General features: G+C 42.8%; 1 protein-coding gene across 1 annotated transcript in view; it reads right to left on the reverse strand.

Moving 5' to 3' along the window:
* The window catches only part of HCLS1 (hematopoietic cell-specific Lyn substrate 1), a 41,887-nt gene extending 15,627 nt beyond the window's left edge, over window positions 1-26,260 (reverse strand). Inside the window, exons 1-4 of the mRNA XM_066241452.1 lie at window positions 26,055-26,260; window positions 23,187-23,270; window positions 22,564-22,637; window positions 689-818 (exon numbers count right to left, since the gene is read on the reverse strand). Coding sequence (XP_066097549.1) covers window positions 689-818; window positions 22,564-22,637; window positions 23,187-23,270 — 288 coding nt within the window. The 5' untranslated portion in view covers window positions 26,055-26,260. The remainder of the gene's footprint in view (window positions 1-688; window positions 819-22,563; window positions 22,638-23,186; window positions 23,271-26,054) is intronic.
* Between the last annotated feature and the right edge of the window lie 307 nt (window positions 26,261-26,567).

Genomic DNA, 26,567 nt, shown 5'->3' on the forward strand with positions numbered 1-26,567 from the left:
CTCTCACAGCCAGTGGCTCAATTGGTTTGAGTGTTGGTCCTGGGCACTGAGGATAGCTCAGTTTATCTGAGAGCAGGCCTCAAGCATAGAGTACAGATTGGTTATTTGAGCATCAGCCTCAGATGTGGGTTGCCAGGTACATCCCAGTTGGGGCACATGCAGTAGTCTGTCTCACTATCTCCCCTCCTATCACTTAATAAAAACACAAAACAACTATTCATATTTGAGGGCTTCTCATGGATAATTTCAATTTCACATAAATATTTTTCATACCTATGTGCACATTATACAATGTATAATATATATATATACATAAAACACTAAACATACAGTAAAAAATAATAGGAGAATTGGCAACACAGACATGATACACAAACATTTAAGGACAGTAAATTATTTTAAAACATATTTTTCCCTTCTCACTGGTGCTCCCTGTCTCATCAGTCTAGGGTTTATGATGTGGCTGGGCCGACTCCAGCCAGCCCTTTTCAATTCTTGGCTTCCATTTTTTGCTGTCTATATTTTATGTGTTGATATAGGAGGAAAAATAATACATATACTATATGGACACTATATTTTAAAGCCCAAATGAATATTAAACTTTTGAACAAGTTTTATACCATAAAACCAACAAATGAATGAATCTATCTTCTTTTTTTATTAAGCAAATTTCTGCCTTTCAACTCACCTTGTCCATCCGGTCTCTTTCCACACCAAACCGACCTCCGTAGCCATGGGATGCTTTGGGTGCTGTTTCCATCTCCTTCTTCTTGAGTCGATCATGCTCCTCTGATACTTTGTTCCTCAGCTGATGGATGCTGGAAGTAACCACAGACAGAGACTCATCTAGCACAGGGAAATCAACAAACCCTACTTCCCAGCAAAATGAAAATCTTCAAGTATGTTCTGCTTATTTTTAGCAATAACCTGTTTTCCCAATGTCTCCCAGAGCTGGGTCTGGGAGTAAGAGATTTGGGTGGCCCGTGTACCATAGCCTAATTCAAACTTTCCATAAGCCAAAAGTATTTTCTCTAGTCTGTTATTTTGCTCACTAAATAACTGCTAATATTTAGTCCCATTTTCCAAGTTCCTAAATATTAGGACAATATTCTAGTAACTAGGGAATTATTTTCCTCTCTGAATAAATATACTTTCTACAATTAGGTACATTATCTCAAGAAGCACAAAAATATTTATATACACTTCATCCATAGAATCTAGTTTCAAGAGTCCACTTTAAGGAAATAATTTTATTTTATTTATTATTATTATTATTATTATTTTTTAGAGAGAGAGAGAAAAGGGGGAGGAGCAGGAAGCATCAACTCGTAGTAGTTGTTTCTTGTATGTGCCTTGACCAGGCAAACTTGGGCTGTTGAACCAGTGGCCTCAGCATTCTAAGTCAAGACTTTATCAACTGTGCCATCATAGGTTAGGTTTTTGTTTTGTTTTTTTAAGATTTTTTATTTATTGAATTTTTTAGAAAGAGAAAAAAGAAAAAAATAATTTTAAATATGGAAAAGCTTAATGTCTAATGATATGCACTAAAACATTGTATACAATATATAGTAATAGAAGAACTAAGAAACAACTAATATGACTGACCAATAACTGAAGAATAATTAAGTAAAATGCAATATTATTTTTAAAAATTATTAAATTTTAAAAAATTTTTTTTAGAGAGAAAGGAAGGGAGAGAGATGAAACGCATCAGCTCAGTTACGGCACTTTAGGTGTTCACTGATTGCTTCTCATATGTGCCTTGAAGAGGGGGGCTCCAGCTGAGCCAGTGACCCCTGGCTCAAGCCAGTGGTCTTTGGGCTCAAGCCAGCAACCATGGGGTCATGTTGACGATCCCACTCTCAAGTTGGCAACCCTATGCTCAAAGCTGAAGGAGCTTGCACTCAAGCCACTGATCTTAGGGTTTCAAACCTGGGACCTCAGCATCCCAGACTGATGCTCTATCCACTGCGCCACCACTGGTCAGCTGCAATATTATCTTTCTAGCATACTAGAAAGTCACTTAAAATGATGGTATAGGTCTTATAACGAAGGAGTCACAGAAGTCACATTGAGACTGGCAGGAAGGGCAGAGATGAAAAAGGTCTGCCCCACTCCCACCAGCAATGGCTGAGATTCAGAGGGATATCTCAAATACGAGGCAGGGGTGCCCTGAGAAGCGTGGGGCCTAACCTCCAATGTGGGCCCTCCCAGAACTAGAGCACCTGAACTAGAAAGATGTGGCCACATAACATCTGGCTGTGAAAAGCAATGGAGTTTTTGTCTGTCAGAAGAAACAAGAAGTTGCTAAAGATACAGGTACACTCTGGAAGGGCCAATGCAGAAAATTTAGTTCACAGCCGTTCTCCCTGGGCTCCAACAGAGGGCAGGCAGAACAGACCGGAGTTGGGTGACAAGAGTATGGAGTTTGTGGCTTTGGACAGAGATCGGGGAGAAAAGCCACCAGGGTCCCTGTGCTGAGTCATTTTTTTTTTTTTTTTTTTTTGTATTTTTCTGAAGCTGGAAATGGGGAAAGACAGTCAGACAGACTCCCGCATGCGCCCGACCGGGATCCACCCGGCACGCCCACCAGGGGCGACGCTCTGCCCACCAGGGGGCGATGCTCTGCCCCTCCGGGGCGTCGCTCTGCCGCGACCAGAGCCACTCTAGCGCCTGGGGCAGAGGCCAAGGAGCCATCCCAGCGCCCGGGCCATCTTTGCTCCAGTGGAGCCTCGCTGCGGGAGGGGAAGAGAGAGACAGAGAGAAAGGAGGGGGAGGGGTGGAGAAGCAAATGGGCGCTTCTCCTATGTGCCCTGGCCAGGAATCGAACTCGGGTCCCCCGCATGCCAGGCCGACGCTCTACCGCTGAGCCAACTGGCCAGGGCCCTGAGTCATTTTTTAATACATTTTTTAATAGAGGCCATCTTTTTTAGGTGGAGTATTCCCCTCCCTGTGGCATCTGCCTGGGGAAAAGAAATTGCCCCCCACACTGTGGACTCCCTCTTGCTGCCCCCTGCAGAGCTTAGGCCCTGCTGAATATTCAGCTGCCTTGGCCAGGTGTAGAAGCATGGGCAGACTCAAGGAGTGTTGGTGACTGAATTGTCTGGCTTTGACGTGGGATTCACTTCCCACCTTCATGTGAACCTGATTGGCACTTTCCCCTCATGAAAGAACTGATAGAACCATCCTCGTGGCTTCCAGCAGACCCACCCTCTGAGCTTTGGAGGACCCACCTGCCTGACTCAGAGTGGCTTTGCTGTGCTGAGGTTGCATCACTTGTATCTGGGATGTAAGCCACAGCCACCACCATCCCTGAAGCATGACCAGCACCTCCCCCTCATGGGAGATCCACTAGCCTTATCCCCCTGAGTGCACAGTGACTGAGCCTAGCAAGCAGCTGTCAGGTGGAGGCAGCCGTAGGTGGGTCTCTGGGTGCCTGGGACTTTGCTGACCTGTCCCCAATCCGGTGTTAGTAACAGCTAGCCTTGGTGCACAGTGTTGTCCTTCTGGCACACACAGCCAAGCCCAGGAGAGACAGCCACAAACTGTGGATCATTTGTAGTTTCAAACAGGTTGGCAAGAGCCAGGAAAAGACAGTGACTGACATTGGTTAGCACCAGAGTCTTCCTAAGAGACCCAGAACCAACACATCCAGTGGCCAGATTCAGATATCACAGCAGTATCCAATAAGCTTCATAAGCAGCTATCCAAAGGAAAAATTCAGGAAGCACCAAATCCAGCTGAGATTCAGATATCACAGCAGGATCCAATAAGCTTCATAAGCAGCTATCCAAAGGAAAAATTCAGGAAGCATCAAATCCAGGTGAGGCAAATTCCCACTTCGTGAGGTCAGCACCAGTCACGCCATGGTCAGAGCTGAACTTCACAGTCAGCTAGCCTGAGGGCCAATTGCATGCATGAATGGGCCATAGCAATCAAAACTCAATTACGACAGATGTGCCCACATAACACATACAAGGGACATTCCTGGAGCATCCAACACACATAACAAGGAGAGACTGCCTCTGGATCCTATAGGATGCTTCCTACATAAGCCACACCACCAAGACTGGGAGTCACAGCAGAACTATCTACTACATAAAACAAACACAAAGAGGCAGCCAAACGGCAAGACGAAGAAACAGGACTTAAATGACAGAATAGAAGAAATCTCCAGAAAAAAGCTAAATGAAATGGAGGCAAGCAATTTCTCAGATTTAGAGTTCAAAGTAATGGTTATATGGATGCTCAAGGGACTCAGAACGATAACAGCATGAAAAAATTCATGTAAAGCATAAAAAAGGACCACTCAGAAATGAAGAATGCCCTGGCTGGTTGGCTCAGTGGTAGAGCATAGGCCCAGCGTGTGGATATCCCAGGTTCAATTTCCGATCAGGGCACATAAGAGAACCGACTATCTGCTTCTCCACCCCTCCCCCTCTCACTTCTCTGTCTCTCTCTCTTCCCCTCCCGCAGCTATGGCTCCACTGGAGCAGGTTGGCCTGGGCGCCACTCCGTCTCCCTTGAGGCCAGCTTTACCCACTACTTTCTTAGCATCAAGCAGTTTTGTGTTAACATGCAGCAGACAGTGATGATAGTTGCACAAAATTGTGAATTTGGTTAAATGGTGAAGTTTGTTATGTTAATTTTATCTCTATTATTTTATTAAAAATTCTCAAATGTCCTACAGGGGAGACACAGGAAGGTTTGGTGACAGAATTTCCCAGGTAGACCCTGTTCCTTTGGTCACCTATCAAATGGTGTGTGATCATCTAGTTTAAAAGTGGTTTTTAAAAAGGATGGGATGCCTTTGTTTATATTTCCTCACTGCTTTCTCTCACTTTTGATTTTTAAAGCATTTATAGAGTTTTATTTTGTCTACACATGGAAGACCCAGGAGTTTGAAAAAGGCAAGAGGGAGAATCCAGCTGACTATGAAAATGACAAATGAGGAGGATGGTTCCCTGTCCCTGAAAGACCCTTCTCTGGGAGAGGAGTCTAAATGGTAGTGTCTTCAAGACACAATAAACTTCTGTGCTACAATGTTGGGATTTTGCAATTTTGTGAGCAGACTCTTTGGTGTGACTTGCTGATAGTCAAGTTAATGAACTCCCATCCCCAGATGAGCCCTTAACAATTTTGGAAATTCTGAGAGTCTGTGAAAGAGTGGGGTTCATCCCTTGTTCTAGAGTATAATCTACAAGAAAGTAGCTGCAGCTTCTCCTGCAAGCTGGCCACGTGTGGGTGGCATGCACTGTAGGGAGTGTTGGTTCTAGTCCCTCATCTCCTATAATAACAATAATAAAACCTAACTATATTGTTTAAAAAAAACAATACCTAACATCAAGATTATACTGGAAGGCCTGACTGGTGGTGGTGCAGTGGATAGAGTATCAAACTGGGATGTTAAGGTCCCAGGTTTAAAACCCTGAGGTCACCAGATTGAGCACAGGTTCATCTGGTTTGAGTGCAGGCTCACTAGCTTGAGCATGAGGTCACCGGCTTGAAATGATCCCATGATCACAGGCTTGAGTTCAAGGTTATGGTCTTGAGCCCAAGGTGCTGGCTTGAGCAAGGAATCACTGGCTCAACTGGAGCCCCCTGGTCAAGGCATATATGAGAAGCATCAATGAACAACTAAATGTGCCACAACTATGAGTAGACACTTCTCATCTCTCTCTAATCCTGTCTCTCTCTCTCACACACACGAAAGAAAGAAAGAAAGAAAAGAAAGAAAGAAAGAAAGAAAGAAAGAAAGAAAGAAAGAAAGAAAGAAAGAAAGAAAGAAAGAAAGAATACACTGGAAGGAATAAACAGGATGGATGAAACAGAAGATCAAATCTGCAATTTGGAAGATAAAGTAGAAAAAAAAAACACCAAATTAGAGCAGCAAAAAGAAAAACTACTAAAAAGAATGAACACTTTAAGAACCACTGAGACAACATGAAGCATCAGAACAAAACCCACATCATAGGGGTGCCAGAAGGAGAAGAGAGAGAATGCAAGGTTCCAAGAACATATTTGAAGAAATAATGATTAAAATCTTCCCAAAGCTGGTGGAGGAAAAAGATACATAAATTCAGGAAGGGCAGAGAGTCCCAAACAAGTTGAACCCAAGAGAACCACACTAAGACACATTATAACTAAAATGGCAAAGATTAAAGACAACGAGAGAATCTTAAAAGTTGCAAGAGAGGCCCTGGCCAGTTGGCTCAGCAGTAGAGCATCGGCCTGGCGTGCGGGGGACCCGGGTTCGATTCCCGGCCAGGGCACATAGAAGAAGCGCCCATTTGCTTCTCCACCCCCACCCCCTCCTTCCTCTCTGTCTCTCTCTTCCCCTCCCGCAGCCAAGGCTCCATTGGAGCAAAGATGGCCCGGGCGCTGGGGATGGTTCCTTGGCCTCTGCCCCAGGCGCTAGAGTGGCTCTGGTCGTGGCAGAGCGACGTCCCAGAGGGGCAGAGCATTGCCCCCTGGTGGGCAGAGTGTCGCCCCTGGTGGGCGTGCCGGGTGGATCCCAGTCGGGCACATGCGGGAGTCTGTCTGACTGTCTCTCCCCGTTTCCAGCTTCAGAAAAAATACCAAAAAAAAAAAAAAGTTGCAAGAGAAAGTTACCTAAAGGGAGCTCCCATAAGTCTGTGAGTTGATTTCACAACAGAAACATTGCAGGCCATAAGGGATTGGCTTGAACTAGTCAAAGTTATAGAAAAGCAAGGATCTATAACCAAGACTACTAAACTCAGTAAGGCTATCATTTAAAATTGAAGGGGAAATAAAGAGCTTCCCAGACAAGAAAAAGCTAAAGGAATTTGCTACTACCAAAGCCATATTACAAGAAATGTTAAAGGGCCTGCTTTAAGAAGTAGTAGTAGTTGTAGTAACAGTAGTAGTAACAGTAGTAGTAGTAGTAGTAGTAGTAGTAGTAGTAGTAGTAGAAAACATAGAGGAACATAGTTAAAAGAATATTATGACAGCCTGACCAAGAGGTGGTGCAGTGGATAGAGCGTCGGACTGGGATACAGAGGACCCAGGTTTGAGACCCCGAGGTCGCCAGCTTGAGCGTGGGCTCATCTGGTTTGAGCAAAAGCTCACCAGCTTGGACTCAAGGTCACTGGCTTGAGCAAGGGGTTACTCGGTTTGCTATAGCCCCCAGTCAAGGCACAGATGAGAAAGCAATCAATGAACAACTAAAGTGCGACAACAAAAAACTGATGATTGATGCTTCTGATCTCTCTTCGTTCCTGTCTGTCTGTCCCTATTTATACCTCTATCTGACTCTCTCTCTGTCTCTGTAAAAAAGAAAAGAAAAAAGAAAGATTATGACAATAAACACATACCTGTGAATAATCACTTTAAATATAAATAGCTTAAATGCTCCAATCAAAAGACATACCATATGGCTCAGTGGTAGAGCGTCGGCCTGGCGTGCAGGAGTCCCGGGTTCAATTCCCGGCCGGGGCACACAGGAGAGGTGTCCATCTGCTTCTCCACCCCTCCCCCTCTCCTTCCTCTCTGTCTCTCTCTTCCCCTCTCACAGCCAGGGCTCCATTGGAGCAGGGTTGGCCCTGGCGCTGGGGATGGCTTTGTGGCCTCTGCCACAGGTGCTAGGGTGCCTCTGGTTGCAACAGAGCGATGCCCCAGATGGGCAGAGCATCGCCCCCTGGTGGGCGTGCCGGGTGGATCCCGGTCGGGCGCATGCAGGAGTCTAACTGCCTCCCCTTTTCCAACTTCAGAAAAGATACAAAAAAAAAAAAGACATAGGGTAGGCCCTGGCCAGTTGGCTGAGTGTATAGGGCGTCAGCCTGGTGAATGGATGTCTCAGGTTTGATCCCTAGACAGGGCATACAAGAGAAGCAACCATCTGCTTCTTGCCAGTTCCCTCTCCTCCTTCTTTTCTTCTTCCCCTCCCATAGCCAGTGGCTCAATTGGTTCAAGCATCAGCCTCAGGCGCTGAGGATAGCTCAGTTGATTTGAGCATTGAACCCAGTAGAGTCGCCAGGTGGATCCCAGTTGTAGTGCACGTGGGAGTGTGTCTCCTCTCCTCTCACTTAAAAAAGAAATGGACATAGGGTAGCTGAATAGATAAGAAAGTAAGACCCATATATGCTGTCTCCAAGAAACCCACCTCAGAATAAAAGGTATACACAATCTGAAAGTAAAGGGATGGAAGAAGGTATTTCATGCAAATGGAAATAAAATATAAAAGCTGGAGTAGCAATACTTATATCTGACAAAATAGACTTTAAAACAAAGGCTATATAAGAGACAAAGAAGCACAGTACATAACAATAAAAGGACAATCCACAAGAGTAAATAAGCCTAGGATAAGGCCAGCATTATCCTAATTCCAAAACCAGGTAAAAACATGAATAAGAAAGAAAATTACAAGTCACTATCCCTGGTGAACATGGATGCTAAAATCCTCAACAAAATATTAGCAACCTGGATCCAGCAATACATGAAAAAGATCATTACACCACGATCAAGTGGGGTTTATTCTGGGGATGCAAGGGTGATATAATATCTGAAAACCAATAAATGTGATACACCACTCAAACAAAATGAAAGATAAAAATTGTGTAATCATGTTAATAGATGCAAAAAAAGCATTTCATAAAATCTAGCACCCATTTATGTTTAAAAAAAAAACACTCAGCGAAGTGGGAATAGAGAGGACATATCTCAACATAATAAAAGCCAGATATGACAAACCCACAGCCAGTATCATACTTAATGGGCAAAAACTACAATCATTTCCCTTAAGATTAGGAACAAGAGAGGAATGTCCCCTTTTACCACTCTTATTCAGCATAGTACTGGAAGTCCTAGTCACAGCAATAAGACAAGAAGAAGATATAAACGGCAACCAAATTGGAAAGAAAAAAGTAAAACTGTCATTATTATTAGATGACATGATACTGTATACAGAGAACCCTAAAGCTTCCATCAAAAAAACTACTAAAACTGAAAAATTAATTCAGTAAACTAGCAGAATACAAAATAAATATCCAGAAATCATTTGCATTTTTATACACCAACAATAAACTATCAGAAAAAGAAACTAAGAAAATAATTCCATTCATAATTGCTTCCAAAAGAATAAAGTACCTAGGAATAAATTTAACCAAGGATATAAAAGACTTGTAGTTGGAAATGACAAAATACTAAAGAAATTGAAGAAGATAGAAACAAGTGGAAGCATATACCCTGTTCATGGACATGAAGAATTAACCTCATTAAAATGTCCATACTACTCAAAGCAACCTAGAGATACAACACAATTCCAATAAGATACCAATGACATATTTCACAGAACTAGAACAAATATTCCAAATTTTTACATGGAACCACAACAGACCCTGAATAGCTACAGCAACCTTGAGAAAGAAAAAAAACAAAGCTGGAGGAATTATGCTACCTGATATCAAACTCTACTACAAGGCCATAGTAATCAAAATAGCATGGTAGTGGCATAAAATCAAACACAGATCAATAGAACAGAATAAGGGGTCCAGAAATAAATCCAAGCCTTTATAGTCAATTAATACAAAGGAGGCAAAAACATACAATGGGTAAAGACAGTCTATTCAATAAATGGTGTTGGTAAAATGGGACAAATATACCCAAGAAAATGAAACTAGGTCACCTTTTTACATCATGCACAAGAATAAACTCAGAATGGATTAAAAACTTACATGTTAGATTTGAAATTATAAAAATCATAAAAGAAAACATAGGCAGTAAAATCTTGAACATCCCTCATAGCAATATTTTTTCTGATATATTATCTTGTGCAATGGAAACAAAAAATAAATAAAATAAACAAATGGGACTGTATCAAACTAAAACACTTTTGTATAGCAAAGGAAACTATCAACAAAATGAAAAGATACCCACTGAATAGGAGAACATATTCATCAGTTCATCTGATAAAGGCTTAACATTTGAAATTTATAAGGAACCTATAAAAAACCCTATATAAAAAAATCCAAGAATCCTGAAACACTAAATTGATAGCATTTATGCACCCCCATGTTCATTGCAGCGTTATTCACAATAGCCAAGATCTGAAAACAGCCCAAGTGTCCATCAGTGGACGAGTGGATAAAAAAGTTGTGCTATAAAAAAAAAATTGTGCTATATTTATACAATGGAATACTACATGGCTGTAAAAAAAAAAGGAAATCTTACCTTTTGTGACAGCTTAGATGAACCTGAAGGCTATTATGCTAAGTATTACAAAATAAGCCAGTCAGAAAAAGACAAACACCATATGATCTCACTAATATGTGGAATCTAATAAAGACAATAAACTGCAGAACAAAATAGAAAAAGAGGCATGAACTTATGAAGCAGATGGACAGCTGTCAGAGGTGATGAAGATGAGGGGACAGGGTGAAAGAAGGTGAAAGGATTAGCCAAAAATATATACATAACATAGAGATACAGACAACAGGTGGCAATAGCCAGAAGAAAAGGGAGGGGTGGGGGTTGGGGGAGGAGGACAATAGTGGGGAAACTGGAGCCAGAAAGAGACTTTGCTCGGGGCAGAGGTTGCATGATATGGAGTGTAGATGGTGTTATATTGAGTTGTACAGTTGAAACCCATATTGTTTGATGAATCATGTCATCCCAATAAATTTTTAATTAAAAAGGCCTAGCCAGGCCCTGGCCGGTTGGCTCAGCGGTAGAGCATCGGCCTGGCATGAGGGGCACCTGGGTTCGATTCCCGGCCAGGGCACATAGGAGAAGCGCCCATTTGCTTCTCCACCCCCCCTTCCTCTCTGTCTCTCTCTTCCCCTCCCGCAGCCAAGACTCCATTGGAGCAGAGATGGCCCAGGCGCTGGGGATGGCTCCTTGGCCTCTGCCCCAGGCGCTGGAGTGGCTCTGGCCACGGCAGAGCGACGCCCCAGAGGGGCAGAGCATCTCCCCCTGGTGGGCAGAGCGTTGCCCCTAGTGGGCGTGCCAGGTGGATCCCAGTCGGGTGCATGTGGGAGTCTGTCTGACTGTCTCTCCCCGTTTCCAGCTTCAGAAAAATACAAAAAAAAAAAAAAAAAAAAAAAAAGCCTGGCCAGGCGGTGGTGCAGTGGAAAGAGCATTGTCCTGGGATGCTGAGGACCCAGGTTGGAAGCCCCAAGGTCGGTGGCTTGAGTGTGGGCTCATCCGGGTACGGGCTCACCAGCTTGAGCATGGGGCCACTGGCTTGAGTGTAGGAGCACAAATGTAACCCTATGGTTTCTGGCTTGAGCAATGGGTCACTGGTTGAGCTGAAGCCATTCCCCTGCTCCCGTCAAGGCACATATGAGGAAGCAATCAATGAATAACTAAAGTGCCACAAGTACAAGTTGATGCTTCTCATCTCTCTCCCTTCCTGTCTGTCTTTCTCTATCTCTATCTTGAAAAAGAAGAAAGAAAGAAAGAAAGAAAGAAAGAAAGAAAGAAAGAAAGAAAGAAAGAAAGAAAGGAGAGAGAGAGAGAGAGAAATGGACCAAGGACCTGAATAGACAGTTCTCCAAAGAGGACAGTACGGATGGCCAACAGACCTATGAAAAGATGTTTAACATTAATCATCAGAGAAATGAAAATTCAAAGCACAATGAGATATTATCTCACACCTGTCAAGAGTGGCTATCACCAGTAAATCAACAAACAATATATTCTGCTAAGGATGTGGAGAAAAGAGACCCCTCATGCACTGTTGGTGGGAATGCAGATTGCTGTGGCCACTATGGAAAGCAGTATGGAGTTACCTCAAAAATGAAAATGAATGGCCTTATGACCCAGCAATTCCACTTCTGAGAATATATACAAAGAAACCTAAAACACTAATTCAAAAAAATACACACACCCCTATGTTTATTGCAGTGTTATTTATAATAGTCAAGATGTGGAAGCAGCCCAAGTGCCCATCAGTAGATGAGTGGATTAAAAAAACCACGACTACTGGCCTGACACATACCCTATTTACTCTTATTAGCAATAATGCACCTTAGTTTCACCCTAATCGGTGCCAGCTCTCCTTTTCCAAATATACAGCCACATGTAATCCTCCTTCCAACAGGCATTCTGCCTCTCTTCACAATATTTAAAGTAGATCATCTGCTGTGGATGTAAAGCTAGTGACCATCCTTAGATGGTACATTTACACAGTAGAATACTACTTGGCCATAAAAAGAAGGAAAGCTTACCTTTTGTGATAGCATGCATTGACCTAGAAAGCATTGTGCTAAGTGAAATAAGCCAGACAGAGAAAGAGAAGTACCATATGATTGCACTTATACGTGTAATCTAATGAACAAATTAAACTACCAAACAAAATAGAAACAGACTCATAGATACAGAGAGCAGACTGACAGCTGTCAGAGAGGAGGTGGGGGGGGGGGGAGTTGGGTGTAAAAGGTAAAGAGATTAAGCAAAGAAAAAAACCCCATAGACACAGAGAACAGTGTGGTGATTACAAGAGGGAAAGGGGGGTGATGTGGTAGAAAAAGATAAAGGGGGGATAAATGGTGAAAGAAGACTTCTCCTGGGATGGTAAACACACAATACATATACAGATGGTGTCCTACAGAATTGTACATCTGAAGCCTATATAATTTTAGTGACCAATGGTCACCCCAATATATTCAATTTAAACAAATAAAGTAAATTTAAAAATAAAATAAAACAATGGTTATAAAAATTGTAGCATTGAGAAATTGATCTACTATTAAGTATTTTGTTTTATGTTCTTGCCAAAAATGAATGCCCTCCATTCCCACCTGCAATCTAAGAATTCTTATGGAACTAAAAACTAATAAAAGCTAGCTAATGAACTTGACTGTTATCACTAATTGTTGTAACACTTTGGAGCACCTCTATCACTAAGAGGATGTAACACAAAAGGAAGGCATTGTCCTTACTTCACTTCCACCTTCACCGTAAGGGTAGAGAGCACCTCAGTATATCAGTTTGGTCTGGGATATGGATAGGTCAGCACCAACACCAATAAGTAACAATTAGGACTGATACTTGGACACATATATAGACCCCCTAGAATTCTGAGAAACATTTGGACAAGAGCACCCTAAATAAAAGAACTGACTTCCTATAGCAAGAAATGGAAGTTTAGGAAATTGAGATAGTGATGTTACTGGAATTTCACCAGCTCAAGAAAACCAGATCTATTGGTTACAGGTAGAATGGCCATCTCACATCAGAGATTCTCCTTTTTCATGGAAGACTAGATCCATCTGGTGGCCTTGTAGTATAAACCCGCCAAAGATCTTTTTTAAAAGCCTTCTCAGCTTTAGTCACAGTTAATTTTAGAAAGCTGGCTTTGAGCCAGGTGAAATTAAACTAAGTGCTGGAAGAACCTTCTGTTCCTGTGCCTGTTCTAAACCCTCTGGCAGCAGTGAGGGCAGAGATCCTGTGCTGCTAATTCAACACCACCAACGCTTTAGAGCTGTGTCAAAGCGGAGACTGGTTCCCAGAACATGTAAATGACTGATATTTCCCAGCCAAAGAAGTCAGATAAAGAATGAAAATGGAGTTAACCATTACTTTTTTTTTTAATTTATTTATTCGTTTTAGAGAGGAGAGAGAGAGAAAGAGAAGGGCGGGGAAGGAGCAGGAAGCCTCAACTCCCACATGTGCCTTGACCAGGTAAGCCCAGCGTTTTTTTGAACTGGGGACCTCAGCATTCCAGGTCGACGCTTTACCCACTGTGCCACCACAGGTCAGGCACCATTACTTTAAAATGGAAAAACTCTACAAAGTTTTAGTGAGTCCAATGGTTGCTACATGGGTCATAACTATATTAAAGTGGAAAAAAGTTTTTAAAAGGGAAATGAGATTTAGTCACATCCAATGGATGACAGCAAGGCTAGTCAGAGGATCATGCCAATACACAGTATAATTTGAATGAAAATGTGAGGACCAAAGAAAACCAACTTATCAAATTCTTTAGAATGTAGCTGAAGCCACTTTAAGTAGGTCTTAATTATATCATTCCTTCATTCCATAAATATTAATTAAATACTAATTAAACTTTTTTATTATTTATTTATGTTTTTTTTACAGAGACGGAGAGTGAGTCAGAGAGAGGGATAGACAGGGACAGACAGACAGGAATGGAGAGAGATGAGAAGCATCAATCATTAGTTTTTCGTTGCGTGTTGCGACACCTTAGTTGTTCATTGATTGCTCTCTCATATGTGCCTTGACCGCGGGCCTTCAGCAGACTGAGTAACCCCTTGCTGGAGCCAGCAACCTTGGGTCCAAGCTGGTGAGCTTTTGCTCAAACCAGATGAGCCCGTGCTCAAGGTGGCAACCTTGGGGTCTTCCGCATCCCAGTCCGACGCTCTATCCACTGCGCCACCACCTGGTCAGGCTAATTAAACTTTTAAGTGTGAGACATTATTAGGCCCTGAGGACACAAAGATGATTAACGTATAGAGGTAGTGGTCAGGTGGAAGAGACAGAGAGAAAAACACAAAGTTACAATTCAGCATGCTTGGTGGCATACCTGAGAAACTTTTGACGCATTAACTCTCCATTTAAGTCTTTAATTTTTTTCAGAAATATTTTTATGTATTCAAGTCCTGCACATATTTTGTTAAATTTATGCTAAAATATTTTATGTTATTCTGGTGATGATAAGTGGCATTTATTTTTAACTTTCAATTTCCAATGTCCATGGGTGGTATGTTGAAATAAAATTGACTTCAAAAGTAATCTTGCATCCTGTGATCTTGCCAAATGTACTTAATGGTTCTAGTAGCAGATTATTTTATAAATTCGTTAGGATTTTTTACATCTGTGGTCATATTGTTTGTGAAGAAAACTTTATAGACTAAGTTAGTCAGCTCAATTGCTTTTACTTAGTAATAAAAACAAGATCTTAAATGGAGAGATAGCCCACGTTCATGAATTGGAAAACTCAAACACATTAAGTTGTCAGTTCTCTCCAAAATGATCTACAGGTTCAATGCAATCCTAACCAAAATACCAACAGGCGTATTTGTAGGAATTGACAAGCCTATTCTAAAACATACGAAGGCCTGATCAGTCATGGCACAGTGGACAGAGCACTGACCTGGGATGCTAAGGTCTCAGGCTCAAAACCTCAAGGTCACTGGCTTGAGTGCAGGCTCACCAGCTTGAGCATGGGGTCACCAGCTTGACCATGAGATCATGTCAATGATGGCCACTGGCTTGATCCCAGGGTAACTGGCTTGAAGTCCAAGTTCGATAGCTTAAGCCCAAGGTTGCTGGCTTGAGCAAGGGCTCACTGGCTTGGCTGGAGCCCTTTGGTCAAGGCACATATGAGAAAGCAATCAATGAACAACTAAAGTGCTGCAACTACGAGTTGATGCTTCTCATCTCTCTCCCTTCCTGTCTCTCTTTCACTCTCTCTAACAAAATAAATAATATTAAAATGTATGTGGAGGCCCTGGCCGGTTGGCTCAGTGGTAGAGCGCCGGCCTGGCGTGCAGGAGTCCCAGGTTCGATTCCCAGCCAGGGCACGTAGGAGAAGCGTCCATCTGCTTCTCCACCCCTCCCCCTCTCCTTCCTCTCTGTCTCTCTCTTCCCCTCCCGCAGCCGAGGCTCCATTGGAGCAAAGTTGGCCCAGGCGCTGAGGATGGCTCTGTGGCCTCTGCCTCAGGTACTAGAATGGCTCTGGTTGCGACAGAGCAACGCCCCAGATGGGCAGAGCATCGCCCCCTGGTGGGCATGCCGGGTGGATCCCGGTCAGGCGCATGCAGGAGTCTGTCTGACTGCCTCCCCGTTTTCAACTTCAGAAAATAAATAAATAAATAAATAAATAAATAAATAAATAAAATGTATGTGGAAATGTAAAATCCTGTAATAGTAAAAGTTTTATTATTTTAAAGGAAAGCAAAATTGGAGGACTATTTGATTTTATGACTTGTCAAAAAGCTACAATAATCAGCACAGTATAGTACGGGACAGGGAAGAAATACAGCTCAATAAAATCGACCCCCATATATATGACCAAAGATGCCAGTGTGAGGCAGCTGTGTTAGGCTTGCTCGCTGGTTTACCAGCTGCAAGCACTTTGCCTGATTGGTGCGTGAGCACATGGCTGCACCACATGTGTGTGACTTAATGTAAGGCTATGGTTGCTTGCATGGAAGGGGATTGTGGATGGCGATTGCCTGTCCACCACTGTGAGGGGCCATTTTACTGTTTGTTTGCCTGAGAAGCAGTTCTGCCCAGCCTGTGTGCTTGTCCACCATTGTGAGACTATTAAATAGAATGGCCCAATGCTTTCCTGTTCCATAGTTTCTATACCGTCTGCCCAAATCTGATGTGGACCTGCCTGGCCTCGGTTACTGGCATTATAGCTAGGTAAGAGTCAATGAGGAAAGAATAGTCTTTTAATGATGTTAGAATAATGAACTACCCATATGGCAAAAAATGAACCTCAATCTTTGTCTCTCACTGTACACAAAAACTAATTTGATCATAGACTTAAATGTAAAAGTTAAAATTATAAATACTTCAAAACATAAGATAATTTTCACAGTTTTGAGATAGGCAAAAATTTCTTATGCACATAAAGCACTAACCATAAAAATTTTTGATAAATTAGACTTAACCAGAATTATTATCTTCTGATCTTCAAAAGATGCCATTAATAAAATGTAAAAGGGAGTTGCACTCTGAAATAAATATTTGCACAATATATACCTCACAAAAGATTTGTATCCAGAATATATAAAGAACTCTTAAAACAATACAAATACAAACAACCCACTTTAAAAGTAAGAATAGCCTGACCAGGCGGTGGCGCAGTGGATAGAGCATCGGACTGGGATGCAGAGGACCCAGGTTTGCGACCCCAAGGTCACCAGCTTGAGTGCGGGCTCATCTGGTTTGAGCAAAAGCTCACCAGCTTGGACCCAAGGTCGCTGGCTCGAGCAAGGGGTTACTCAGTCTGCTAAAGGCCCACAGTCAAGGCACATATGAGAAAGCAATCAATGAACAACTAAGGTGTCGCAATGAAAAACTAATGATTGCTGCTTCTCATCTCTCCATTCCTGTCTGTCTGTCCCTGTCTATCCCTCTCTCTGACTCTGTTTCTGTAATAAAAATAATAATAATAATAATAATAATAATAATAATAAAGTAAGAATAAATTTCTGTCTGGCTGTAGCTATCAAAAATCTTTAGGTTTTTTTTTTTTTAGTTCTTTTTTTAAGGCTTTATTTATTCATTTTAGAGAAGACAGCGAGAGGGAGAGAGGAGGATGAGCAAGAAGTGTCAACTCCTACATGTGCCTTGACCCCGCAAGTCCACAACCTCAGCATTCTGGGTCAACACTTTATCCGCTGCGCCACCACAGGTCAGGCTAGAAGTCTTAAAAGGCTCAGTTAAATGATTTCCAGAAAACATGTAGCAGACTTCTAAAACCTGATAAAACCTAAATTCATTTCCACTCAAAAATCTTTTTTTTTTTTTTTTTGCCCGACCAGGTGGTGGTGCAGTGGATAGAGCGTCAGACTGGGATTCAGAGGACCCAGGTTCAAGACCCTGAGGTCACCAGCTTGAGTTCGGGATCATCTGGTTTGAGCAAAAGCTCACCAGCTTGGACCCAAGGTCGCTGGCTCGAGCAAGGGGTCACTCGGTCTGCTGAAGGCCCGTGGTCAAAGCACATATGAGAAAGTAATCAATGAACAACTGTCTCGCAAAGAAGAACTGATGATTGATGCTTCTCATCTCTCTCAGTTCCTGTCTGTCTGTCCCTGTCTATCCCTCTCTCTGACTCTCTCTCTGTCCCTGTAAGATTTTTTTTTTTTTTTTTTTACTAAGTGAGAGGCGGGATGCAGAGACAGACTCCCCATGTGCCCTGACTGGGATTCACCTGCCAAGCGTCCTACTGGGCAACACTCTACCCATCTGAAGCCACTGCTCTGTTGCTTGACAACCAAACTATTTTAGTGCCTGAGGCAAAGTCATGGAGCCATCCTTAGTGCCTGGGTCCAACTTGCTCAAACTATTTGAACCATAGCTGTGGTAGGGGAAGAGAGAGAAAGAGGAGAGAGAGTAAGAGAGATAAGGGGGGAGGGGTGTAGAAGCAGATGGTTGCTTCTCCTGTGTGTCCTGACAAGGAGTCAAACCTGGGACTTCCACACACCGGGCCGATACTCTACAGCTGAGCCAACAAGTCAGGGCCAACTTAAAAATCTTAAACCATCTATTTGTGTATAGAGGTTATTGAACTAAGGAAATAAATGTGTGTTAAAGTAAAACTAAAATAAACTAAATTTAAATAAATAAATAAATTTTAAAAAGTGAGAAAAAAGATTTAAACAGACACTGAAATGAAGATATGAAGATACATGAATGGCACATCACTAATAAAGATACTAATGGCACATCATAAAAATACAAATTAAAATCTACATACTGCAAGAGTGTTTAAAATTAAAGATACTAACAATACTAAGTGTAGACAAGGATGTGGAGCAATTAAAAATCATATATTATTGGTAGGAATGAAAATGATAAATTCCTATCAGAAAATAATTTGTTAGTTTCTTAAAATGTTAAACACACACTTAATATATAAATCATCAATTCTGCTCCTAGGCATTTACTCAGAGAAATAAAAATATAAGTCAACAAAAAGATCTAAATCCAAATGTTCACGATAGTTTTATTTGTCATAGCCCTAAACTGTCAACCTAAATGTCCACCAACAGGGTAACAGGTAAAACAAATTGTGGTATATCCATACAATTGGATACTACTTGGCAATAATAAAGAACAACAGACTGATAACACACAAGACCATAGATAGATCTCAAAAACATTATGCTGAGTGAAAGAAGACAGACACAAAAGAATGAGTTCTATATTATTCCATTACATAAAATTCTAAGACAGGCAAAACTATTCTGTCTTGACAAGAAGCAGATGAGTGTTGACATGCATCCAGGAGAGGGAGTGGGGTATTTGACTGTAAAGAGGCACATGAGTATGAGTGGGCAAGAGTGGCAAGAAGAAGATGGAGAAAAGGACATGGTCCTTGAAAACCAAGCACTTCCTAGGATACACTAGGCTGCTTGAAGCTGCCTGGCTCAGGACTCCTTTATGCAACAGATGACAGGTAGATAGAATCATTTGAGCTATTCAGCAATTTCCCAAACCACACCCCAAGCTAAATTTGTTTTAGGTAGACCTAAAAAAGAAAGATGATGGTGTGGGGTAAGGTAGTGAGCTTAGTGTGAACCACAATCACTTCCTTTTCCTGCTTTGAGTCATCTCAGTTCTGCAGCTACTGTTCTCCCCTTCAACTTCCTCCTCTCTCAAAGCCCTTAGTGATTCCTGCATGATCTTAATGATGGCTTAGCCCACACTAGCCAGAGATTACTAAAGGACTTGCAACTGGAAAGTCATCTAGCGATCTTTATGATCCCAGGGGGAAAAATGAGAATCTGAGGAAGAGAGGTGACTTGTCCAAGGTCACCTGGCTAGTCGCTAGCAGAGACTGGGATTTTATACCTTAGTAACCTAGGTAAATGGGAGGGGAGTAGGTTTTGTGTAAATATCTTTACTATTTATTCTATCATATGTGGATCCAGTAATGTTTATAAGGGAAAATGTAGGGTCACCACATTTTATAACTCCAGGGGTCTCTAGTCAGCGTCATGTATGTACTAGATTGTGCAACACAACAGCTGACGTACATACCACTTAGGAAGGAAAAGGATTGTCATGTTTATGTTAGGTTTTTAGAAAAAGAATCTGCCTGACCTGTGGTGATGCAATGGATAAAACGTCAACCTGGAATGCTGAGGTCTTTGGTTCAAAGCTCTGGGCTTGTCTGGTCAAGGCCCATACGATAAGCAATCAATAAACCACTAAAGTGAAGCAACTATGAGTTGACACTTTTCACTCCCCTCTCCGTCTCTCTACTCTCTCTGTAAAATCAATCAATAAAATTTTTCTTAAAAACAAAACAAAGAAAATATAATTAAACTAATCTATATTAACAGAAAAGAGAAATAAAATTATTGAGTTGCTAAGAGGTGCTAAGTACTGGTCTAGACATGTTAGCCCATGAATTCTGCATGGTAGCTATTATTAGCCCCATCTGAGAAAGAAGAAGCTGAGATTCCAAGGGGTTCTCTGTCTGAATTCACATTACTGGTAATGGCAGAGCTGTGAATCCAAACTCAAGTTCTGTCCTTAAGATCATGGCAGGGATTTAGGAATGTTGCTTAAAATGTTCTATTCCTACTACGTATGACACAGGCACCGGGAAGGGAAAAGGTACTAGGAAAGTTTGCATCTTGATCTTAACCGTTCTCAGGATTCCCAGGGCTGAGTGGCCTTTTTTTTTTTTTTTTTACTTTTTATTAATTTCTGAAGCTGGAAACGGGGAGAGACAGTCAGACAGACTCCCGCATGCGCCCGACCGGGATCCACCCTGCAGGCCCACCAGGGGCGATGCTCTGCCCACCAGGGGACGATGCTCTGCCCCTCCGGGGCGTCACTCTGCCGCGACCAGAGCCACTCTAGCACCCGGGGCAGAGGCCAAGGAGCCATCCCCAGCGCCCGGGCCATCCCTGCTCCAATGGAGCCCCGGCTGCGGGAGGGGAAGAGAGAGACAGAGAGGAAGGGGGGGGGGGTGGAGAAGCAAATGGGCGCCTCTCCCATGTGCCCCGGCCGGGAATCGAACCCGGGTCCCCCGCACGCCAGGCCGACGCTCCACCGCTGAGCCAACCGGCCAGGGCCTGAGTGGCCTTTACTCAGAAAAAATGGGGCCATCTTTTATTTTAGATTGTTGAGCCTACAGAGAGCATAAAAAAGCTTTCTGCATGACCCTGATCCATTTTTTGTTCACTTCCCCAACTGCTGCCAGAATTGCTTTGTTTGTTTTAAGAATAATATTCATTACAATTATTTAAGATAAACCATCTATATCTCATTAAACAATGCACAATGCTCAGTATTATCAAATTGTGTAAAAATGTACCAAGTTTTCCAAGTGTGTTGTTTGTGCAATGTGACCATCCGCTGACATGTTTTTCCCCTGATATTTTTTAAATCTAGGGGACAAAGAAGTAAAAGCATTTTTGTTATAGTGGAGGGAGGGAATTATAATGGAGCTTAGAGCTGTATTAGTTTTGCCAATTTGTGTGTAGTTGTCCACTTTTGCTTTTAATTTTGCCCTTGTCATACTGTTTCTTGTGTCTACCTTATTATTAATATTTGATATTCTGAAACTATCCTAAGAAGACAGCCTTGGTTGGATGATCTCAAATAATCCAGGGAAGAGAAGAGGGAATCTCTCAATTCAAATATACAATATATCCCACAGAAACCCTTAGATATAGCTGTACCTTCTCTTTATGATATCAGAGTTTTTTGTTTTTGGTAAAATATTGGGTTATAATCTTTAAGATCGCTAAACACCACTACTAAAATAGTTTTAATTGACAGGCTTCCCAAGTGTCATATTTCTTCATATCACTTTTCATAGCTTCCAATTTCTCCTAAGTAGCCAAATACAAATATTTATTTTCAAAATCATTCAGACCAAGCCTGAGCAGGTGACGGCGCATTGGATAGAGCGTTGGCCTGGGACGACGCTGAGGACCCAGGTTTGAAACCCCGAGGTCACTGGCTTAAGTACTAGCTCATCTTGCTTCAGTGCAGGCTCTCCAGCTTGAGCGCAAGATAACTGGCTTGAGGCTAAAGGTCGCTGGCTTGAAGCTCAAGGTCACTGGACTGAGCAAGGAGGTCACTGGCTCAGCTGGAGCCTCCCAGTCAATACACATATGAGAAAGCAATCAATGAACAACTAAGATGCTGGAACGAAGAATTGATGCTTCTCATCTCTCTCTCTTCCTGTCTGTCTCTCTTGTTAACAACAACAACAAAAAAGATTACTCAGACCAGGCGTGCGACCTGGTAGTGTCCTCATTTTACAATATTTATTCTGAGTTCTTTACCTTGACATCTTACTGAATCCTCCTTGGGCCATCTGAAATCACCCTATGTTCCAGACATACATTTACATTCAGATAGATAGATGATAGATAGATGATAGATAGATAGATGATAGATAGATAGATAGAATGATAGAGAGAGAGAGAGAGAGAGAGAGAGAGAGAGAGAGAATAAAGTATGATACAACCTCAGCATTTGAACCATTTCCTCTCTGAATCCTTTATATAGACTCACTTGGGGGAAACAGCTGGTTGTTAGAAATAAAAAAGAAATAATGACAAAGCAATCAATGAACAACTAAGGTTCCACAATTACGAGTTGATGCTGCTCATCTCTCTCCCTTCCTATCTGTCTGTCTTTGGTTATCTCTCTGTCTCTCACTTTTAAAAAAATGAAATAATAAGGTTGGGGGATAAGAGGAGAGACACGAGATAGAAATGCACAATGACACACACACTTAGGAACACACAGATTCAAGAAAAAAATGAAAAGACACATAAACACAAACTACCTTTTTCCTTCCTTCCTCCCTGAGTTCCCAAGTTGTCCTTGGGCTCCTCCCACATCCCTTTCCCTCTTCCTAGTCCATTTGGCACCTACTTGATATGCTCGGTGCGTCCAGAGCCCTCGATGGTCTTGGCTCCCCACCGTTGCTCCTTCTCAGAGATGTCATTCTGCAGAAGACAACACTCAGCAATAAGTGATGGCAAGAGAAGTGCCACACTGAGAGAGGCCCTGCAGCTGACACACACGCCCTCCATGTCCCCTGCATCTGCTGCCTTCTTCATGTGTACCCACCTGGCCCCCATGTTAAATTAAACTGGTGAGCTCTGAAACCTCCCTTCCTACTGCATCCCTTACAGTTTCCCCTTCAGGTCTATGACTTTTGAACCCCCCCAAATTACAAAGGTCTAGCCCAAATCCTGGCTTATGGGCCAAAGGAGACACAGGTTGACCTGCTCCTTCAGCATAGCCTGTCATAGCCCATCAATCACAATGTCCAACTACTTTCTCCGTCTCACCTGTCTCCTCCCATCCTCAACATTGGATATCATGCATGCCCTACTCATTATAGACAACTGCCTGCCCTACCAGTCAGTTCCACTGCGAGGGTTATCTCAGCTCCAGACTGTCCTTTTTTAAGTCCCCCCGAAGGTTACAGAGTGGTCCAAATGCCTTCCCTCCACCTTTCTGTATCCAAGCAAAGCTGTTTCCAGACTCACCACAAAGTCAGGGTCTGTGTCCCAGTCATCACCCTGGTTCTCCACGGAAACAGACACATCGTGTCCTACTACAGACTTCCACATCTGAGGGTGACAGAAGATGGCAATGATTAGGGAGAAAATCAAGAGAGGGGTAACAGGAATGCTGAAGTCAATGATACAGCAGCACAATGCTTCTTGACGTTTTTTGTTAGAAGATAATAGAAGCTGAGGCAAAGCAGATGGCAGTTTTAGGAAAGTAGAACACCTCAGTCTGGAGAGGAGTCGTGGGTACATTAAGTAACACTAAACGACCTGGGTGTCAAAAGTGCTGGGATCATTCATTTGCCAAGAGATCAGCCAGGCAGTGGCTTGAATTCATAATCAACGAGGGGTGCCCGAACATTGCTAGAATCACAGCTCCATTTCACTCAGGTTTCTACAGGACTCCTTTTATAGCTATCAAAACATAGATTGGTCCATCTCTTGATAAAGTGAATATCTACAACCTGCTTAACTATTAAGAAATTTTCCAATTCCTAGTGCAAGTTCTGCCCCCTGACCTCACACTCAGACCAGCCACTAAACAGCTGCATGGAGCCAGTAGGGCTGAAATTCCTACACTGGACAATGGGGCCCTTGGTGGCACCTGACCACAGGGAAGCATCATTTGCTGAGAATAAGTCATTTATTTTTTCATTAAAAAAAAATTTAATTACTGTATATTTCAAAAGAAGACAACTGAGCCAAAATGGCATGTAATAAATCCCTTGTTTTGAACATTAGGAGTTATCAGATTTTTATTAATAAATGATAACGAACTGTAGAGAACACCAGCTTGAAGGGCTATGAGTTGTTATTCCACTGGGGCACCCCCCGTGTTTCCACTGGCCCTGCCCACCATGCAGAGGGGGAGCTGCACAGAGACTCCACATCCGTGGGATCCTGGATCTTGGCGGGGAGAAGAAACACACTGCGCATCTGCTCCGGTGGCTGTGAGACCACTTGACTCTGATACCACGTGCTAGCTGGCAACTCCCCTGCCCGTTGTTCCCTGCTCACACTCTTCATCCCATTGGTCTTTTCCCATGCTCTTCACTGTCTCTTAAAGCAGTCTGCCTTACAACCACTAACGGGACACAGCAGCGCTTCCACCCAGACCCTCAGACTCTGATTTTCCTCTCCACTTGAAAACTCCTTTTCCATGCTCTTTGAAAAATGACTTAGAAACCAGCCCAAGGGAAGTTTGTGGTAGATTGGTTAAAGAGATACAAAGAGGATGTTGGAGAAGTATTGACTAAGTCAGCTGCACTGTGGGATGAGTCACTGCTGAGACCTGCTCTACCTTCCCCTGTGGAGCAGCAATTACAGATGCGGGGGTGGAGGGTAGGTAGACAAGAGCTGGGCCATAGCTCCTGGGCTGCTCTGCAACAACAGGAGTTCACACAGACACCTGGACAGGAGGCGTTTCTGAAGTATTTTGGAACAACGAGGCAGCAATGAGGACTGGTGGTCCTGTTCTCTTTCCTGTTCTTCCTCCAAGGCCTCAGCCGGACTCTCCCAGAAATCTCCCGTCCTCATGTATTTTTGAAACAAAAGGAAGTTTATGACACAGAGACAAGTGAATATCCTTGAGCTACTGCCAGAAATAGGGAAGCCAAGACTTACTATCTATAGGTGGGAGACTGGAGAGTAACGTGGCATAGAGCAGTGGTCCCCAACCTTTTCTGGGCCACAGACTGGTTTAATGTTAGAAAATATTTTCACGGACCGACCTTTAGGGTGGGACGAATAAATGCACAAAATAAAATTATGCGACCAGCATAAAAACTGTGGTATTTTAAATATAATTGCTGAACTTACAAGACAAGTGTCAAGAGTAAGTCTTAGACGGATGTAACAGGAAATCTGGTCATTTTTTAAAAATAAAACACCGTTCAGACTTAAATATAAATAGAACGGAAATAATGTAAGTTATTTATTCTTTCTCTGCGGACCAGTACCAAATGGCCCACAGACTGGTACCGGCCCACGGCCCGGGGGTTGGGGACCACTGGTATAGGGCATGAAAGGGTATGATGCCTAGAATATCATGTGCTAACAAGGGCCTCATCATAAGGCTGCCTTATAGCATCAGTGAAGACGACGGACAGGGAGTCAGAAGATACCCCACTATGTTACTAAGCCGCTGTGGGAACATGGGTAAGGGAATCAACAAAGAGTATGTACTTATTTGTCAGGTACCAGAGTAGGCAATTTACAAATACTGACTTAAATAATCTGTTAAATCCTTGAATGTCTCAGATACTCAGTTTTCCCCAATGGAAAACTAAATGAAGAGGTTAACCTAGCTAATCTATAAAGTCCCATCCATTTCTGACATCCTGGGATTCTGTGATCACACAATCACACAAACTATCCCTAGTCACACCATCATTTGACCTCCACCCATACTCGGTTCTCAGCACTGGCGTACATGAGCAAGTGCTTCCTGATCTTTCACAATGTCTTTTATGTGAATTGTGTCTTCCTGCTAGAACATACAGTCTCCAAGAGCAGAGACTTCGTCTCACCTCCTCGGGTCCTCCTCCCAACCCTCCCAATTCAGTGACTAGGAGCACCAGCCCTAAGACAGGGTTGTAGACTTTCAGCAGAAACCAGGGGTCCTGGATTGGATGGGTCCTGAATCATGTTCCCTGGGCTCCAGCCCCCCACTTTGCACCCCCAGATGCTCATTATCCACAACCGCTCCCACCTAGGCCTTCTGGCCATAAAAGGTTAAAAGCCTACTAGCACCGACTCCATCTGTCAACAAGGACTAACAGCCAGGTAGGTTCCCGTTTCCCCAGCTCTCACCTTGCTCCCTTTCCCACCGCTCAGAGTACCCACCTCCAACAGTGCGAGTGTCTGCTCTCGGCTCCCAGCTCTTCACGGCGGCGACACTGGGCTCCTTTTCTGGCTGCTGCTACTTCTGAGCAAGAAAATGAGCTGCTGCTTCAGTTCCGTGTTCAGGTTTTCTGTCATTTCCTGCCTTCGTGTCCTCACAGCTACTTCCTGAAGTTTGAGTCAGTTACTTCTGCTTAGGCACTTGAACAAAAAAGGACTAAATGCTTCTCTGCCTAGTCTTTTGCAAGGCTTGGAGGGTCATGGGGAAGTTAAAAAAAATGCTCTTACTCTGTTTATATCTGGTCAGGGAAGCAAAACATTTAACCGGAAAGCATAACTTAATGCTGTAGAACAGCATTCGTGTCTTAAATAGGCAGGCAATTGCGTGTGTGATAGTTGAGGAATGTAGACAGTTTGGTATTGGCTGAAGTAATCAAGTAAGGCTTGGTTCAATCCCCAGTCAGGGCACATACAAGAGTCAAGCCATAAATGCATAAATAAGTGGCTTAACAAATC

This window comes from Saccopteryx bilineata, chromosome 8, assembly GCF_036850765.1.
Source record: "Saccopteryx bilineata isolate mSacBil1 chromosome 8, mSacBil1_pri_phased_curated, whole genome shotgun sequence".
Classification (NCBI taxonomy): domain Eukaryota; kingdom Metazoa; phylum Chordata; class Mammalia; order Chiroptera; family Emballonuridae; genus Saccopteryx; species Saccopteryx bilineata.